General features: G+C 43.9%; 2 protein-coding genes across 14 annotated transcripts in view; one reads left to right on the forward strand and one right to left on the reverse strand.

Moving 5' to 3' along the window:
• ENPP6 (ectonucleotide pyrophosphatase/phosphodiesterase 6) overlaps positions 1–7,829 on the forward strand; it is a 30,767-nt gene extending 22,938 nt beyond the window's left edge. For all 6 annotated transcript variants that reach the window (XM_085546679.1, XM_085546680.1, XM_085546678.1 and 3 more), the window contains 5 exons: positions 724–865; positions 2,123–2,302; positions 3,537–3,674; positions 4,644–4,767; positions 5,072–7,829. In XM_085546679.1, coding sequence (XP_085402805.1) covers positions 724–865; positions 2,123–2,302; positions 3,537–3,674; positions 4,644–4,767; positions 5,072–5,283 — 796 coding nt within the window. In that variant the 3' untranslated portion in view covers positions 5,284–7,829. The remainder of the gene's footprint in view (positions 1–723; positions 866–2,122; positions 2,303–3,536; positions 3,675–4,643; positions 4,768–5,071) is intronic.
• A 4,736-nt stretch (positions 7,830–12,565) lies between these two features.
• Positions 12,566–18,767, reverse strand: part of STOX2 (storkhead box 2) — a 120,276-nt gene continuing 114,074 nt past the window's right edge. For all 8 annotated transcript variants that reach the window (XM_015861442.3, XM_015861443.3, XM_015861445.3 and 5 more), the window contains one exon: positions 12,566–18,227. In XM_015861442.3, the coding sequence (XP_015716928.1) occupies positions 18,032–18,227 (196 nt within the window). In that variant the 3' untranslated portion in view covers positions 12,566–18,031. The remainder of the gene's footprint in view (positions 18,228–18,767) is intronic.

Consider the following 18,767-nt stretch of genomic DNA (forward strand, 5'->3'; position numbering starts at 1 on the left):
TAAGAGAAGCCAGACCTGTCACAACGTCACACAAAATCTTTTTGTATGGATCTTGATCTGGATCAGGGCATATCTTATGGATGGCTCACCCTCTTGCATATTAAGTACTGTAGAAAAAGGCTGTGTTTGAGCTTCTTGAATGTAAATTTGTGATTTTATCCACACAACTGCTCTCAGCAAACTTTGCAGTGAACTGTACAGTAGTCATGAAAATGTAATTAAGCACTGTAGGATCTGCTACTAATTGGGCTGAGGGAAATTCAGTGCAAAAATATGTGATCAACTAACTTTGTGCAACCCTGTGATCACCCTCGTTTTGCTCTGTTCATTGATCAGATTCCTGAACAAAAACCCCACCTAAAATGTCACCCCAAATCACACTACATGGGTTTCCGTAGGGTCATGGAAAAGCCTGTCGTGAGTTGACTTAGGTGATTTGGAAGACCTCGCACAGGAGAAAGCTGGAAGAATCAAACCATAATTTAAAGCACATTTTACTCGTAGTTCCCTCAGACCTTTTAAAAAGGACACTGAGCACAGAAATCAGTATTTTTTCAGGCTCTTTGTCTTTAAGTGACAAGCTACCTTCCTAATTTGAAGACATAGCAGAGGGCTCCAGTGCTCTAAGCGCTGGTGAGGAGAACTATGTTAACTCTATTAAGAGAGGAAAGCTCCCATACCACCCCCACACTCATCATCCTCTCCTTTCCCTCCATCTTCCAGCAATGGCAGTGCTGAAATGGCAGCTGTGTACTATGAGCGTATTGATGTGGAAGGCCACCACTATGGCCCCTGGTCCGAGCAGCGGAAGAGTGCTTTGAAGGAGGTGGACAAAGCCATGAGCAACATGATCACACAGATTAAGGTCAGTGACATTGGAAAACAGAGTTCTGGATGCATTTTGCTTCTCTGTGTGCTGTGATCCTTAGTAGCTGCTCTGTAGTACTGACAGTACCAGCATCTGCAGTTCACCATGCATGTGTCACCTTAGAGTCTCTTTCCAAAGTCCATATAATGTTGCCATTCCAAAAGGAGTTGTTAGAGAAGCCTTTTCAAAGCTGGTTATTAATTGAGACCATAACACAGCCTTCAAAAAGCTTTAAAAACTGCTCTTTGTGGCACTGCGAAGAGCCTGTTTAATGCCTGTTAATTGGACGTATTGGCAATAAACTTTTATTTCCTCCAAAGGAGAGGCTATTGATACCATGTGGAAGGTAAGGCACCATTCTCCTGATTCATAGTTTTGTAGATGGTGACACAGTCCTCCCAGTGGATTGTTACCCCAATAGCCCCAGGAGGCCATAAATCAATCTACACGTGGCTGTTTATAACTCATGTTGCTGGCTGGAATTTATAGTGGGCGAGTGAATGAGAACAGCTCATTTTGTAAGGTTTATGAAATCTGATGATTAACTTTTATGGTAGTTTTTATGGTACCACTCAGATCTCTGTAAATGAAGCTTTGCTTCAACAAAAGAAACACACAAAAATAAACAACGCTATCCAAGTTATTTTGTGGTGAGGAAGAGAACAAGCTTTTAGGTAAATATCAATTCTATGAATATTTCTGCTCCCTTTTCACAATGCTAATACACATTAGAGTTCTCTGTGTGCTTCTGAAGATAGAGGAATGTATTTTTCCATTTTCACTAAATGATAAAAAACTGTAATGCCAAGTGTCTGTGTTTAGGAGAGGGAGTGGGGAAGACCTTTGCCACAGGTGGTTCTTTTCCCCAGCCATTTTGACCTACAGACAATGAATAACTGGATGAAATCCCATCTAAGCCTAACTGGGTCAGCCATTTCTGGGGCTGGGATGTAGAATCTGGCTATTTGGTGTGTGTGTGTGGGGGGGGAATGTGAGACTATTTTGGCAAATCTCTCTCTGGTGTTAATCCTTTAGGCTCTCTCAGAGCAGCATGCAAGAGCAAACAACCACTGATATTGGTGGCCAGGTTCACTGCAGGATATTTTTGGCCATGCTACTTCTGGGGGACTTGCACTAAAATCAAAGGAGGTCAAATGGGGTTTAAAATATACCATTTTACAGTGGTAATTACTGTCTGTGGGTACAGACAGTATGAAGCCTGTCCATAATGGCTGTCGTGCACTCACTTCACAGAACAAGGGCCTTCAGCATGACGTCAATGTCCTCCTCTTCTCTGATCACGGGATGACAGACATCTCTTGGACAGACAAAGTGATTGAGCTGAAAAACTACATCAATATGAGTGATACAATACAGATGAAGGACCGAGGTCCTGTTGTGAGCCTTTGGCCAGTTGCAGAGAAGCATACAGAGGTACGTGCAACTTGCTGGTGCTGATCTATTTTATTTCATGTTTCCTTGGTTCCTACAACACTTGTTTCTTTAGTATGAACATAACATCCAAATTCTATTCTCAGAGAAGTGGCTCTTCTCCATGGCCACTTTGACCCTGTGACTTTACATTCTTGCAACAGAGGTTTCTAAAGGGAATTCACACCAGACTAATTAAAAGCATAATCTTCCACTGTCATTTGACATAGACATGAGTTTTCAAAACCCACCAATGTTTGCTTCTGATAAATAACTAGAAGTTTTTTTATCAAAATTTTACATATATTAATCCATTTACTGACTCAGTGGCTGGGATTAGCAAAAGATCTGGAAGAGGTCAGGCATTTTTATTCCAGTGAACACCCTTAGACACTGAGTAAACAGCTCATATAGGCTAGAATCACCAACAGAAAAGATGAATAAGCATGTTAGGTGAAATCCGTCATAAAACTTGAGGCTAGAATTACACAGTGTTGAGGGGCAAATTAAAACAATACATAAAGAAATATGGAAACCACTTGAAAAGAATGATAATGCAAGGTCTGTAACTAATACATTTGTGAGTTATAGCTGAACCAGAATCCAGAGCTTGAGAAGTCGTTACTGCTATCCTCAGGATGTAGACAAATGGATGTACAAGCAGGGAATCCTCACTCCAAGTGAGAAATGTTGATTTCTGTAATATGTTTTAGCAAATTGCAGTGCATTGTCAGTTGTGCAATTTGTTGAAGAGAACATCTGCCAATTTTTGAACCCAGAGAAGCTCTCCAGGAATTGTTCATCTGGGATATTGTGAACACTGTAAGTTAGTGCCAGGCACATTAAGACTACTACTCAAAGTTCCTGCAGGGGATTACAGCACTGATAAATGTCACACTGAACCTTCAAGCATTTCCCTTCACCATGGTTTCCATTAATGTCTCTGTAGGTTTATGTACTCACACGCATACGTTTATGAGTGCATGTATTGTAAGTACGCATTATGACCTATTTTTTTTATGATTTTTTTAATGTATTTATGATCCGAGTCCTCAGAACCTTGAAAAACCTATAAGGAGATTCTGCATAGCCATCACCTTTTGATGTCCAGTTTGGATGTCCTTATGATGAAGTGGGGGATTAGCCAGTTAAAAAAAATCAGGTGTTTTTATGGACCTTTAGGTGTGCATATGTTCTTTACAGCCACGTGCTGTGCTAACACTTGTTTTCTTTGCAGATATACCAAAAACTGAAAGCTGTGGAACACATGGATGTTTACAACATAGAGGATATTCCAGAGAGGTTTTTCTATAAAAAAGGAAAATTTGTGTCTCCTCTAACTCTTGTGGCTGAAGAGGGATGGTTCATAGTAGAGGTAAGGTACAGAAGCAAAATAGTTAGATATCAATGTGAAAAGGTGCCATACACAAACACACTAAGAAGAACATATCAGGGGAGATTTGGGTTGGAAGTGAGGAAAAACAGCTTTTCCAAAAGAGTGGTCAGGCACTGAAGCAGCCCAGGGGGGTGCTGGAATCACTGCCACTCCAGCTGTACAAGAAACATTCAGATGTTATGATAAGGGACGTGGTTTAGTGGGAAATATTGTGTGATAGGTGCACAGTTGAACTGGATGATCTTAGAGGTCTTTTCCAACTTTGGTGATTCTATGATTCTATGATCATTTTTTTGTTGGACATTGAGTCAAATTATTCCATCATTTAGTGAGGCTGACAGCAAGGCTCACATCAAATATTGCTGTGAGCATAAAAAAGCCTGAGGGCACGACAGCTACGCTGAAGCTAGACAAAGTTAAATTGTTAAGATGGATCCTTAAAATAGGCTTCCCCCTTTTCCATAATTTGCCATTATAGTTGTGTTGATTTACTCCTCTTCCTTCTGCCAATTCATCTGCCAGTTCTGCTCTTGCCAGATGTAAAAAGACTGTTCCCATTAAGTAATGTCTTGAGGTCTCACTATGCTTCCTTCAGCTCTACTTCCACTACTTTTTCTTCCACCAGCCTCCCCGCTCACCAGATTCTGTCCTAAAAGTGCCTCATTTCTCCCAAGCCCCCTGGCCACAAGAAGGGTGAGATTGTGGGTCATCTAGAGATATCTAGTGTGCACATGGCAATTCTGAGAGCTTGTTAAGCAGAGAATCAGTTAGATTTGCACATAACAAAATTTGCATACCAACATATTATGATACATCCATAATAATAATAATAATAATAATAATAATAATAATAATAATAATAATAATAATAATAATAATGATGATGATGACGATGATGATGATAATTTTGTATTTGTATTACTAATGAATTCTGCTGCTGTTTCCCAGAGCAGGGACAAGCTGCCCTTCTGGGAGAATGGCACAGGGAAGAGGGAGGCCTGGCAGAATGGCTGGCACGGCTACGACAATGAGCTGATGGAGATGAGGGGCATTTTCCTCGCATATGGACCAGGTACCATGCCATCATCCCCATCCCTGTCAGGGATATGGCTGGGGCTGCCCCAGCTGGGCATTCCACTGAGCAAATGGATAGTGAATGAAAACATCCAAAACAAAAGCTTCTGCCAAGTTATACTGTAAATTATATATATTGTAATGATCAAATACAATAGAAAACATAATACATATTACATTAAGCAGCCCAGCCTCTTGGCTAAGCCCCAGGAAGGGCAGAAGAGCCCTTTGCCCATCATTTCGGCAGCAGAGCCCACAGCTGCAGCTGCTGATGCCTCTCCTCTGCTGCTCTTCCTCTGCAGATTTCAGATCCAACTACCGTGCGCCTCCCATCAGATCTGTGGATGTTTACAACGTCATGTGCAGCCTGGCAGGAGTGCAGCCACAGCCAAACAATGGCTCCTGGTCCAGGGTGGAGTGCATGCTGAAGAACACGGCTGTCCGCGTGCCACTCTGCACACGGAGCGGCTGTGTGCTGGCACTGACTCTGCTCTTGCTCTTCTGGTTGCTGTGATTCCCAAACAATGTCTGTCAGTGTTGCCAGCAACTTGATTCTTCTTCTTCTTTTTTTTTTTTGTTTTTTGTTTTTTGTTTTTTTTTTTTGTTTCCTTCTTCTTCCCCTTCCCTCCCACCCCACTTGAAATCTTTCATTTGAATAATAGCTTCCTTACTAGCGTGCTGTCCTCATCCATCTGCTGTGCTGCACCAGGCCGTGAATCTGACCCAACCGGCTTCTACAGCAGTTACAATGCAGAGCCAAGTTGTGTGCTGCTCTAATCACAGCCAGAAAAGCCAGTGTTGCTGCTTTGAATGTACAGCACTGGTGACAGGAGGAGGATTCAGGCCATCTACCAGCAACATTTTGTGGTGGGTGCATATGGAGACCCTTGGACATCAGACACATCTGACCCAGCATGTTTAACAGAGAGGCTGAGCCTGGCTGCTGGTAGTGGGAAGCTCAGATGTAGAGACAGATCTCAGTGCATTTACCTGCACTCTTTCTGATTTGTCCTTTACCCCAGCAGACCTCCACCTTCTCCTTGCAATGCCAGCCAGGCCCAGTCTAAACAGATGCTGAGTGATCTGAGTGCCAACAAAGGCAGATCAGGAGGAAAGCAGGGAGAGCATCCTACCTCTCTTAGCCTTTCTCCCTTCACTCTTCCTTAAGGTGAGCCCTGGCACTGCATGCCCATGGGACAGCGACTGCATCAGGGAGTGAGGCTGGAGCAGGGGATGGAGAGCAATGGAAATCCTCTGTATCAGAAAGAGGAAGAACTTGTAATAGCTCCTGGACACATTGCACTCAAGACAAAGTACAGTGAGGAAGCCTGCCATTTAGCAGCCTCCCTGTTTCCCTTGGTGAAGATGATCTCCACCTGCTTAGTTGTTTTGTTTTTCTTTTTTTCTTTAACCCAATTGTTCCTGAAGGTTTTCAACTCCTGCTTTTTGACCAGCTCCTGCTCTCTGCCATTAAAACGCTGTGCTGGGCTTCACACATTTTTCTTTAGATGTAGTGTTCTGCAGCAGGGAGAGAGGTTTACACATATGCGCCTCTTTCCATCTCTCCCTCCTGTTAATCCTAGCTGCTATCCCTACCTTGGATTACCAAGCCCAAAGAAAGTTGTAACAGTCAAGTTACATGCAACCAGGAGAGCACGGAGCTGCTCTCAGAGGCAGTGGCACCTGAAATGCAAGTCAAACTGGTGACGTAATCCTGAAATCATCATCACAGCAGGTGCAGTAAATCCCTAGAAAAAACAGTTTGCTCCTACTCTTTCACTCCAGTGCAGCCTTGGATCTACCCTGGGGCAGTGCTCAGCACATGGCTGGCAGCAAAGCCAGCAGCACAGCTCAGTGAGCTCAGGAGATTAAAGCCACCGAATTGTTAAACTGTCCGCTTGTCACAGCCCTCGGTGTTTAACACGGGCTGTATGCACACCACGATGGGTCAGTAGAGAGGTGGTCTTTTGGCATCATTAAGTTTCTGCTGTGAAATTAGCAGCTCCAGAGCAGAGCCTGCAAAGTGTCCTTTCCTCCTTGGGAGGCCATGGTCTTCTGCAATGCCCTCAGAGGGGCTCGACACTTCTCTCAAATACCTCTGAACCAAAAGCTTCCAATGAAAAACTGCCTCTGGAAGGATTTAGATCCCTCCCCGTGCAAAATAAACCTCTAAGGCCTGTTATTCACATGGATCCAGAGTCAAGTACCATTCTGGTACAGTGAGTTTGAGAGTGAATGATTACACTATGGGAAAAAAAAAAAAAGATTAAAAAAAAAAAGCACAACAAATTAAACTTGACAAAAGACTTCTGTAATAGCTATAAAGATTTATGTAATGTGTTTTTTAAAGCTCAAGTGAACCATCAAATCAATTGGGGGAAAAAAAGGGAGAAAATCAGTCTTTGTTATTAGACTGTTGAGTATAAAAGGCAATTTAGTGCTTTCTAAGCATTTGCAGTAGCTGTAAAACAAGCATCCAGTGTTCGGAGTTCCCTGTTGCTCTTTAATGAACCAGGCTCCATGAATTCACTGGAGCACATTTTTAAAGCGAGAAAATCATCAGCAAAAGCAAGATAACCACACAGCAAAACAGGGAAGTTTGGCTGTAAAACCAACAGGATGCAGGCAGCTCATGCGGGGCCCTTCAGTCTGCAGCTCTAACTCTTGCTATAAGAATAATCCAGTATCCTCCTGCAGAAGAAAACCCAAACCCATCCTGAAAGCACACAGCTGTATTCTGCTATGCCTCAAGATATACTTGATCTGTAACAGAGATTGGACAGCAGACCTGCAAGGAGCTCTTTAGCTTCATGAGTACGGCAGCGGGTTGTGCTGGAGAAGCGTCTGCCTTCCTTTGAAGTTCTGTGCCTCTGAATTACTTCTCATTCCGTGTCTTTTCTTCTGTGCACTACGCAGCTGAGGTGGGTGTGTTTCTGAATGGGGGTTTTGTGCGACTGATTGTGAATGAGTGAACAATTCTAAGAATGCTGTCATAAAAATACGCGTCTTTTTGTAAATACTGTAAGGTTGTTGAGAATAAGAAGCAGCCTTAACACCCTGCCTCTCTCGTTTGATTGCTATATCAACGTGTGACGAGCAGCGCTTGAAGATGTGCTGATTCATCACCAAAAAGCCATTACCGGGCTCGGAGCGCCCCCTGCCGGGCCCTGGGCTCCCTCTGCCCGCAGTGGTGCCTTCCGAGGTCGGAGCTGATCCCTCCCGTCTCATACGGCCATATCCGTACACCAAGCGGGGAGTAGAAATGCAAGGCATTAATATCGTCCACCAGGAAGATATTAAACGGCCGAGATGTGGGGAGCTTCCCAGCTAAACACAGATTGCTGCTCGCAGGCGCTGTTGGATGCAGCCTGCAAGGGACCAGCAATTAATCACTGGTGCGGAGAAACAACGCAGTCATAAAGGCTGAGTTTGAAATGCTCCCTTCTCCAGTTTGGACAGTGACAAATGAAGGGCCGTAGAAAAGCAGGTGTGGCTCTTGGGGAAGTCCTCCGAGGGCAATTAAAAATGGGAAAGCAGCTGGTGAGTGTGCAGACGTGACAGCTACAGCTTCAAACATTCATACAGAAAGAGGAAGATGGATGAATTAACAGTGTAGAAGCTGAGGGGCCATGCCATGGCAGGTGAGGTGCCAGGTTGTGCAGGACGGAGCAGGGGTCAGCCCGAGAAAGCTGTGACATCCCTATGTCCGCACTGTCCTCAAGGGCCGCCCTTGGATGGGCTCAGAGCAAAGCCCCTGTTGAACGACCCCACACCCAGCAGGAGATGCTGCCCCATGCACCCCACAGCGTCCCCTGGTGTGGCAGTAGGAACCGACGGCAAAGACAGCTCTGAATTCTCTGAACAGCTCTGTTTCCTCGGCACCCTGTGATGGTGAAGGGTGAGGGCAGCAGCATTCAGAGCTGGTTGTTCCTGGGTGAGTGGTCTCAGTGGGAGCTAGGGCTGCCCGAAGCCAAGCAGCTGGCTGAGTTGCATGGGTGGTTCTTGTGGTTTCCAGGCAGTCTGTGGTCTCCGGTGCTTGCTGTCCCATTGAAAAAAAAAAAAAAAAAACCAAAAAAAAAACCAAAAAAAAAACCCACAACCAAACAAACCATACAATAATTCATATATGAGTCAAACTGGGAAGTATTTATAATTTACCATGGGGATCATCACTTGGGAGCTCTCAACAATTGTATAGATAGTGCCAGAAAATAAACGATGAGTACCATGTGAAGGATCTCATATGCCTGTGCAGCAGTGTCAGCCTCACAGGCCCCCCGTTGCCGAGGGGGGCACGTGGCAGCAGTTGCTCCTTGCTTCCCCACCTCCCTCTCGCAATCTGTTATGTCTGCAGACCGCTGCCTCATGCAGACATCTGGGATGCATCACACGCCTTCTCCTCCTGGAGAGAAGGGATGGTTTTTTTGGATGCAAAGTAAGCATAGAGACGCTCCACATCCTCTGGAAGGGAACACACAGCAAGTTGCTGCACGTACAGTGGGGACTGGGGAGAAGGGAGGGAGGAGGTTTTGTTGCGAGGCGAACGTGAGAGCCTTGTGGTGTTCAGAACTTTCCTGAGTGGAAACCTCCCATGCGCATGGGAAGGGGGAAGGCCAGTGATGGGCTGAGATAAGCAGTTTTCCTTGTGTTTGTTTTCAGGGGCAGCCCGAGCAGAGGGGAATACTGGCAGCAGCGTGAGGACGTTTGCTGCTTTGCAGGCAGGGACTGGTTCCCAGCCCTGAGCCGGAGCGCAGCAGGTGGTGCTGTGGGCCAGCAGTGAGGGCCCAGGCAGGAGGGGTTTGCTGGCAGCATTCCTGCCAGATGAGACCCTTCCAGCCCTTCGCATAGAACCGTAGAATCATGAAGGCTCAAAAAGGCCATTAAGATAATCTATCCCAGCCCCAACCATCCCACCGTGCCCACTGACCTTGTTCAGCAGAGCCACATCTCCACAATTCCTGAACACCTCCAGGTGACTCCATCACTTCCTTGGGCACCCTGTTCCAATGCCCAACCACTTAGACATTTGTCCTAACATCTAACACAGTGGAAGCGCTGTAAAACTGTTTCTTGCCATCCTGTAAGGCTCTAGTTTTCTGTTTTTGTCTTCTTTTTCTTCTTGTTTCTGCCATCAAAAGTGAGAAGGGTTTTCATTTTATATTCAAACATTTCCCTGTGCTCTGTGATTCGGTGGAACTGTTATCTGCTGTATGGTGCCAGAGCATGAGAAATATGGGCTCTGCAAGTTGGGTTATGGCTGATAATAAAAAAGTAATGGCAGTGCGTTCTGCCTCTAAGGAGGAGCGATAAATACATCGGCTACCTCAGGTGCGAGAGCTCTCAAGCTTCCTTGTAATGAACAAATAATAAATCTCCAGGGCCCACTGGAGACTACTTAGAAATAAAACACCTCGGCTGGAGGAAAAATAGCCTTCTTCTGAAGTAGGTGAGGAAGATGAGATGGTGATGGAAAGCAAAGGCTGAATGTACTGGGGCAGCACCCAGGGCTGAGCATGGAGGAAGGCTGGGCAGAGTTTGGTAACAACACACACCGGGGTCATCTGTAGGCTGGAGAGGGAGATTGGCCTGTTAGGTAGCAGGGCCAGCAAGTGCATGGCTGACTGCATGACCCCTGCATCTGAAAGTCACCATCAGCTTGTGTCCAGTGGAAGCACGGGGACAGCTGGCAGCTGGATGCTGAATAAGGATTTTCTAGCAAGTTCACGTTGGGAACAATCCAGAGGCAAGCACTAAACCGGACACAGGAGAGCTTCTCCCTGCATGGCTTCCCTGTGCTGGGCCAGCAGCTGAGGCCTGCTGGAGAGCAGCATGAAGAGGATGGAGCACAGCTGAGGCAGCAAGGAGCCAGTCCCTTGGCTGCGGGGGAAGCACCCCAAATGCTAAGCTCAGCAGCGTCCCAGCCTGTCTGCAGGCTGCTCCTGCAACATCCCCTCTGGAAGGACGGGCTTCTTCCTAGAGCACAGACATGTACGTGCCGGTTGATTCATTTACTGCGCTTGTTTTCCAATAGCTGCCAGCATAGGGTTAGGGCTTTTGTGCTTACCAGGATGAGAGATGAGAAAAAAGATCTTAACAAATGTACTTGGGATTTCCTGCTCCCAGTCCCCATTTGTCATTCCTGTGACAGCAGGGCTAAAAATACTTTGTTCAGCGTGAGGACTTGGAGCCTGGAAGGAAGCTGCTCACCAGCACGAGCTCTGCCCTCCCAGCACAAAGCCAGTGGTATTTCTGGAATCGTTTTTCTCAGCATTTTGCTGGGGCCTTGCTCAGCACTGGAAGACAAACAAGAGACGAGGCTTTAGCTGAGGTTTGGGGACTCCTTTCAGAACCCTCAAAATGCAGAGAAGTCGGACGGGAAAGCATAGTTAAAAACAGGAGGAGCAGTCAAATGGAAAGCAGAACAGAAGAGATGAACGGCAAAGGCAAACTTCCACACAGCATCTTTTTTAAGTCACCAACCTGGAGCAGTGTGGTTGGAAGGGAAGTGCTGACAGGAGCTCCTTTTCTTCTCTGGGGTCTTTAAATGAGCAGGGAAAGTGAAAAGGAATGAAAAAGGGAGGAAAAGGCTCTGTAGGAGTAGGATGACATTTTAAGCAGAAAGGGTGAGAAAAGGAGCCAAGGATGTCTCATGTCAAATAATGCATAGGAAAAAGAAAAGAACCAGCAGGAGTAAAAATGCCAAAGTGGAGCAGAAGAGGTGGGATTCTGACAGAGAAGGACATCCCACAAAATAAACCAAGAAAAAAAGTCAGACACAATAGAAACAATTGAGAAGCCAATGGAAAAGAGCAACACCGGAGAGGAGAACTGTAAAAATACCACCTGCCAAGGTATCTGTAGAGATAGAGGGATGGAAATCTGTCCAGGGGTCCCTGCTCCCAGCAGAAAGGCACAAGCCAAAAGCAGAATGGCTCTTCAGCAAAGCAGTGTGCTTGGACTTTTCAGGTGGGTGTCGTTTCAGCTGTCTGGCTGTGTGGTCAGCCACAGTTCTTCAAATCCCACTCCTGCAGCGGTAGAGGATGCCAGGATGTCTCCAGAAAGGAATAATAGGAAAGAACAGCACAGAGTTTGACTCGGTCAATGTAAATCCCCAACCAAACCCTGCCTGTCTTCGGCTATTTTTCCTATAATTGAAAATACACAAATTCAGGGAGATGACTTACAAAGGGAAGAAAGAATCACACAGTTATAAAAAGGTTGGAAAAGACCTCTAAGATCACCAAGTCCAACAGTCTACCTACCGCCAATGCTGCCCTCTAGGCCACATCCCTCAGTACCATATCCCTACATTTTTGGAACACCTCCACGGATTGTGAACCCACCAGCTCCCTGGGCAGCATCCAGCTGCAGTGCCTGACCACCCTTCTGGAGAAGTTTTTCCTGATATCCAACCTGAACCTCCCATGGCACAACTGGAGGCCATTCCTCTAGATGGATGAAGCCAGCAAAACAAAGACAAACCATGGTAGCAGTAGCAAAATCCCGGAGCCCAAACCTATCCAAAACCTCTTGGCTGGGCATCAGGATGAGCGTGAAGCTTTCCAGCACCTCCCCAGCCCTCCTCCTGACCACTGGGGTTCTCAAATGCAGCCAGTTTCCTCCCCCTTGCTCTCAGGGCCCCCCAGGGAAGCACATCCAGACACAGAACACACACAGTTTTTTTCTGAGACCGGTGATTTGTAACTCAAGGTTTCCTAATTGAGAGAACGGTGCATTGAATGGAAAGCCTTTTCTCTTAAAAGCCACCGATGGGTACAAGAAATCCACTTGAAACATATAACCAAATGTTATTTAATATCTTAAAAAGTAACACAATCCAAAATGGATATTTCACACAACACTACATAAACAACATGAACACAATATTACCATATGGAGGGACTTTCAAATATAGACTTACAAAAATCCCTGTCCTTTTTTTTTTTTTTTTTTTTTTCCTTTAAATTATTATACTAAGCATGACAAGTTATCATCATTTACAATATGGTACACTGACACAATAAAAACCATGTTACAAATGTGCTGTTATAAATCAGTAACGTTAGGGAAGACATTTCATGAACCGTAATTATTTCATATGAAATACTATACAATATAAACAGAACATCCATCTTGGATGACCTTTACAGCAACCAGAGACCAAGTAATTTTTAATTTTTTTTCTTTTTTTTTCTTTTCTTTTTTTTTTTCTTTTTTCTTTTTTTTTTTTTTTTTTTCAGTGCAAACACATTTATACAAGGCAGTCTTGGCTGCAAAACTCCCTTCTAACATACAGTAAGTCCCACTTGCATTTATTAACTCATTTAGACCTAATGCAACAGCCACATTCAGTCACTCACAGGAAGTTACCTGCAGAATTACCATCCCTTCCAGCACACACCTCCTCCACACACCAAGGTAACCCCTACGCCAGCTCTGCCCACAGCCAGGCTGGGCATGGGGCTGCTGCCCTCCAACAGGGATCTCTTCCAGCTCTGGGCATATGCGTGTGGCCTTCTGCTCCTTCTCTGCCCTTAGTGTCTTGGGGGGAGGAACACGGAAATCCTCAGCTCAGAACTGAGCTTCAATGGAGTTAGCGAGCAATTCCGCCCTCTGTGAGAGGGGGAAAGCGGGGAGTGACCGCCAGATTTACAATGTGGGGCTGCAATCAGCGCTCGGAGCCGCTACCAGAAGCGCGAGTCCCAGATTCCTCTAGCACCAGTCTGGCTTTAGTTGGGTCCTGCGTGCCACGCAGCTCTCTGATGCAGTATCCATGTACTTTACTTCTGTTGGGGGGGAACACTTTAGATATATACTTTGTTTTCTTTTTAAAGAATTATGTAAAAAATAGAACTTTTCTCTCTTAATACTGTACAGCTTTCTTCAGAAGAGCAAAGAGAATTGTAAACTGTGTGGGTGACACCAGATCAGGAGTGCTATTTGCTTCCTCAGCACAACTTGAACAACCGTGTTTAGGAAAAGCTCCGGGAAATGTATTTGAAAAACACATTTTTAATTAAAAACCCTGTTCCTAAAACCTCTGCTGGCAGTACTTGTGTGACTGGAACCTGTTTGGCACTGCTCGCCTGAGAGTCCCCGCAAGACCACAGAGCAGCTCCTCTTTTAAACCGACTGCGTGAAAACTTCAGAGTATCAACACTTTGGTTTACTATGAAACTCTACTTGAATGACTTTTGAAGAGAATGAAGGAAACTGATTAATAATTTTGTCCACAGACTTCAGCCTTTCCTTATTTTTCAGTGCGCCCTGACACGAGATGGGGATGGTGCCACCCACCTGCCTGCCCTGGCTGAATCACATGGAGGGCTCCAGGGCCAGAAGGCATGATCTGGGTGCAAAGCATGACCTTGGCTTCTTCATTCTCTGCTATAAGAATGGCCGCCCTGGCAAGCACTAGGCCGTGGTTTTTCATTAGAATATTTGTTTCCTGATATGTTATAAAGTTGAGCGAGCATCACTGCTTGTTATATGGACGTTTTACAATGATGTAAGGAATCAAATGGATGACCTCTTATGATTTTTTGCTGAATTATTTTAACAGCTAAATTAGCTCCACTGATGACTGTATATTAACTTGCATCGGGATAATGGTACTAGATTTGCTGAAAGAGGTGTTCATAAATTGGGGCTTGCATACAAATATGATCTGCGTAAGGTCAGCTGCCACTTTCTTCCTTTGGTTTTCAGAAAATCTTTCATTTTTCCCTCCTGAAAGGTGGCTTGTTGAAGCTGGCTACTTTTCAAAGGCCAGCTTCATTTTTCTTGGAAACCTGCCCATGTTCTTTGAACAACAGGCACATACCCCGAGCAGGGTCCCTACTGCTGCTCCCAGCTAAGTCAATTAAGAGCTGCTGGTCATTTCTACAAGAGTGAGTAGTTCTGATGCATGCACTCCAGAAACCAGAGCATGTATCGCTGTTCTAACCCTTGACAGTTCTGAGAAGCCATGACCTGACCTGTTGGCAAAAACAGAGGCAGAATAGGGCCCAGTATATTTGCAGGCTGCCAAGAAAATATCTGGAACGTCTTCCCTTAAAACCCCCACACCATCAATTGCATTTCACAGACTGTAAATGTTCCTAATTTGCTCAGTTTCATACATGTTTTCAAGTTCTACCAGGCAGAAATTGTAGCAGTAACTGGGGAGAGGATGGGAGGGTTCAGCCTCCCTTTTCACCGTTATCCCAATTATGCAGCCTTGTCAAAGTCTTACGTGACTCATCTGAAAGACAGATTTTTAATCTTGTAAAAGGAAATCGTGGCAATGGAAACACGATGACTTCATACGCAAGCATTGACACACAAGAGAACGCCATGAGCTAATGCTTCGAAGTTTTTAACCTTGCTTTGTACAATACGCTTTTATGTTGCTGCATTTCATCAAATTCATGGAGGTAGTTATATGTGTAAAAAAAATTACCATAAAAGTAACATGTTGTATTATAACAATACATATCAAGTGTGCAAAATGCCGACAGATTTGTGTTGACCCTTTACAGTTGAACACAACACAGATTCAACCTAATCTAACTCTGTAAACCTTTAAATCGATACATTAGAAGAATGATAGATAAGCAACCATGTAATACAAGGCTATGATTTCATCAAAGGATTAGGGTGACATAAAGCACTCAAGCTCCACTCTCGTGGTTTTGTTACCAGAACCTCAAGATGGAATTTCCTCATATTCCATTGTTGTTTTTTAAAGAAAAAAAGAAAAAAAAGAAAAAAAAAAAGAAAAAAAAAGAAAAAAAAAAGGAATTCAAGATTAGAACGTTTCTATTTGAAACTTCTGTTTACATTCCATATTCCAAGAGTCACATTAATATTGGTACAATGCCACGTCAACATTAATATGACATTTATGTTGTCTGCTGGTCTCTGGGAACATTAGGAAACTACATACTACAGAGTTTGTAGGTATGTACTGTCATATTTTGTTGGCATTATGTCTTCTGTACAACCAGCTGCCTGCATAAGTTCTGATTAGTTTATGACAAACACTTTTCCAAAAGATGAAATTTGTTTGCGCTCTTCACATTCTAATACTGCCATTAGTGCTTCAGATCACTGGTTGTAGTTATTACTTCTTTTTTTTTTTTTTTTTCAGGTTTTGACATTTTTATTTACTGAATGGATACATACTACTGATGTCAGAGCTTGTCTCAGAAAACAAAATCGCAGTCGGCCACTGCATAGTACATGACAACTCCCCACAAAAACTCCAACTCTACAGTTTGCATGGAGTAAGCGCGGCTGGAGTTACACATTGAATAGTAAGATGCGTCATGCAAAGCGCTATATGGTCATTAGAGCACATCTTGGAAGGTATGATAAGGCAGAAGGCTAAAGGCCAAGTGACTTCGATAACCAACCAAAAGCACAATAATTTCCTTTATGTGCACCAAAAGGTCTTATTGCTCCTATGAAATGGAATTTGTACACTGAAAGCAAGGAAAGCAGACCCGTGCATTTACTGGGTATTAGAGATGTTCCTGGCAGAATTAGAAACTGATTGTGTCCAGTTAGAAAGCTGGCTGGTAAGTAAATGAACTTATATCCAACTGCGTAACATAAGGCTGAACCTTCAGTGAAGACTTCTGATGAAAATATAGAACATGAGTGAAGCTCAAATGACTTTGCGTACAGAGTAATACGTGTCACCAGAACCTGATGAAAATACTGGTTCTTAATCTGTACAGTTGGTTTTAATACCTGTGTACTACAGGAGCTAGACAGTGGAAATATCCCTTTTCTATTTAACAGTTTGGACTGCTGAACATTTTAGCATCTTTGTTATCCTTCCACCAATTTGTCTGTTCTGACAGAAAACAAAGACAGAATTCATTCTGAAGTCAGTTTGTTGCACTACCAGGTTGCATGAGGAACAGAGCAGAACGTGACCCTATGCCTCAAAATTATTGTTGAAGTTCAACTATCCTTAGAAGTTACTCTGCAGTAATTAGCATGGTGTGAATTACTCTGGAGTAACAGTTTCGGGGAGAGCAATTAGGATAAACCATACCTACAGAATTCAGTTTTCTACTGCCCGCCTTACAGACACATTTAATTTCTAGAAACTAAACATGTCCATAAAATGCTAAATTGCAAATAACATCCACTGAATAAAAAAGGCCAGAAGTTTATAATTCTCTAAATTTTGTTCTCTGATAATCACTACACTGTATGCTATTTTTAATAGCCTAATTTAGGCACTCTATTTAATAAGCTACATAAAATAGATTTATGTCCTTCCACTAGAAAGAAATCAGTTCTTCAGGCCATACTTGTCATTTATATCATAAAGAATATTTTTGTTCAAAGAAATTAGATTTTTTCTGGTTCCTGCGTTAATGGTGAGTTGCAATACCAGAAGTGACACGAGAATCAGATTTTAAATCTTTTTAAAATACTTGACGTAAAGTGAAGATATTTCCTATATTTTGTGTCACTCCGCGCTGCGGCTCTACGACAGTTATAACTTTCCCTTCCCTCCCCATTCCCCCCTCTACACAAAGGCCTACCTCCCCATCTGTGACTGTGGAAGGTCATGCAGCGAGCTTCAGTACACAAACATCTCTCAGGCTTTTGAAACACAAACGGGAAAGCTGTCTCCCTCCTCACGCTCCGCACTCATAAAAAAGAACCTCTTCTTATCCACTTCAACAGGTATTTGCAAAATTGTGTCACAAAAACGCACAGTGAAAATGACTGATCATTATTGATAATTCACAGACAGAGCCGAGGTCATCACTCGTCACGTTTGGCATCGTATTTCCTCGCGGTGATCCTGGCTGGTTACTTTCAGCACTGGCTCAATTTTTGAAGGAAACCAACTCTGCAGCAGAGTTTAGCTTCTGACCAGGGGCATCACACATCTGTGGCATTTTTTTAAAATGAAGTTGGCAACTGCATGGACATTGAGAATGCAGATTACACTTACAGTGTCTAGACTTTCATATATGTGCTCAGTTACAATTAAGTGAAGCAAAAAGTGTACATATTAATCCCTACTGCTATTCTGTTGCTACAGAGCCGCAAATGTGAAAAGCAATACCTCGAAAGAAAGATTTATTCGTTGCCCCTAGTCTACATAGCAGCACAGTTTAAGTAAATACTAAAACTGTGGTTGAGATGCTTTTTTTTTTTTTTTTCGTTTTCTCCAAAGATGTAAACATCAGTCCCAGTGTCGTAAACTTTGCTGTATGGGATAAGACAGAAATTCTGAGGCAGGCTGACTATCAGACACTAGTGACAGAAGCTTGCAGGCAGTTAGCTGGTTTCTGCAGTTTCTCAGCTTCGCTTGTCGGCGGGTCTGCGGTGGCTCGGAAGCTGAACGCTGGGCCCGCACCGCCATGTGCTGGGCTCAGAGCAGGGTTCTGACGTCTGTTGCTTTCCACAATGCTTGAAGTGTTGGATGCCAGGCTCTCCCGAGTACTAGAACGGAAAAAGAAATACATATACGCACTCACATATGACATGCCGATATATCTATTGACCAGACAGGAAAGGAGAATAGAGTGTTTTATAATAGGCTTCCTGTGTTTGTATGCAGTGTCACACCAATAAACCATCTTGTTTTGATGGCTCACATATGTTCCTCCAGAACGCGTTCCAGCAGTACTCAGCAGTCACCATGCTGTAATGCAGGGACAGCACTAAGCAGAGCTGGAGCTGTCACACAGAGTCTGTACACCAAACCACTGCCGAGTATCTGGATTTCTTCCCAAGGACATACCTTCTATTTTGCATGTGGAACATTATAATCTTTTTCCCTCGCTGGTCCATTTTTGCACAAAGTAACTTCATCAAATCAATTCTGTGAATACGTACAGCTAGGAGAGTAACCATGCAACACAACTTGCTTTGTTGTTCCCTACCTACATCTTTCATGGATTATTTTTTTAACTAAAAACGCTACTTTACACGAAACACATAATGCAGTTTTGAATGCAACACCTGAATCATGCCTCACAG

Source organism: Coturnix japonica, chromosome 4 (genome assembly GCF_054131305.1).
Source record: "Coturnix japonica strain WE chromosome 4, WE-NBRP24, whole genome shotgun sequence".
NCBI classification, from domain to species: Eukaryota; Metazoa; Chordata; class Aves; order Galliformes; family Phasianidae; genus Coturnix; species Coturnix japonica.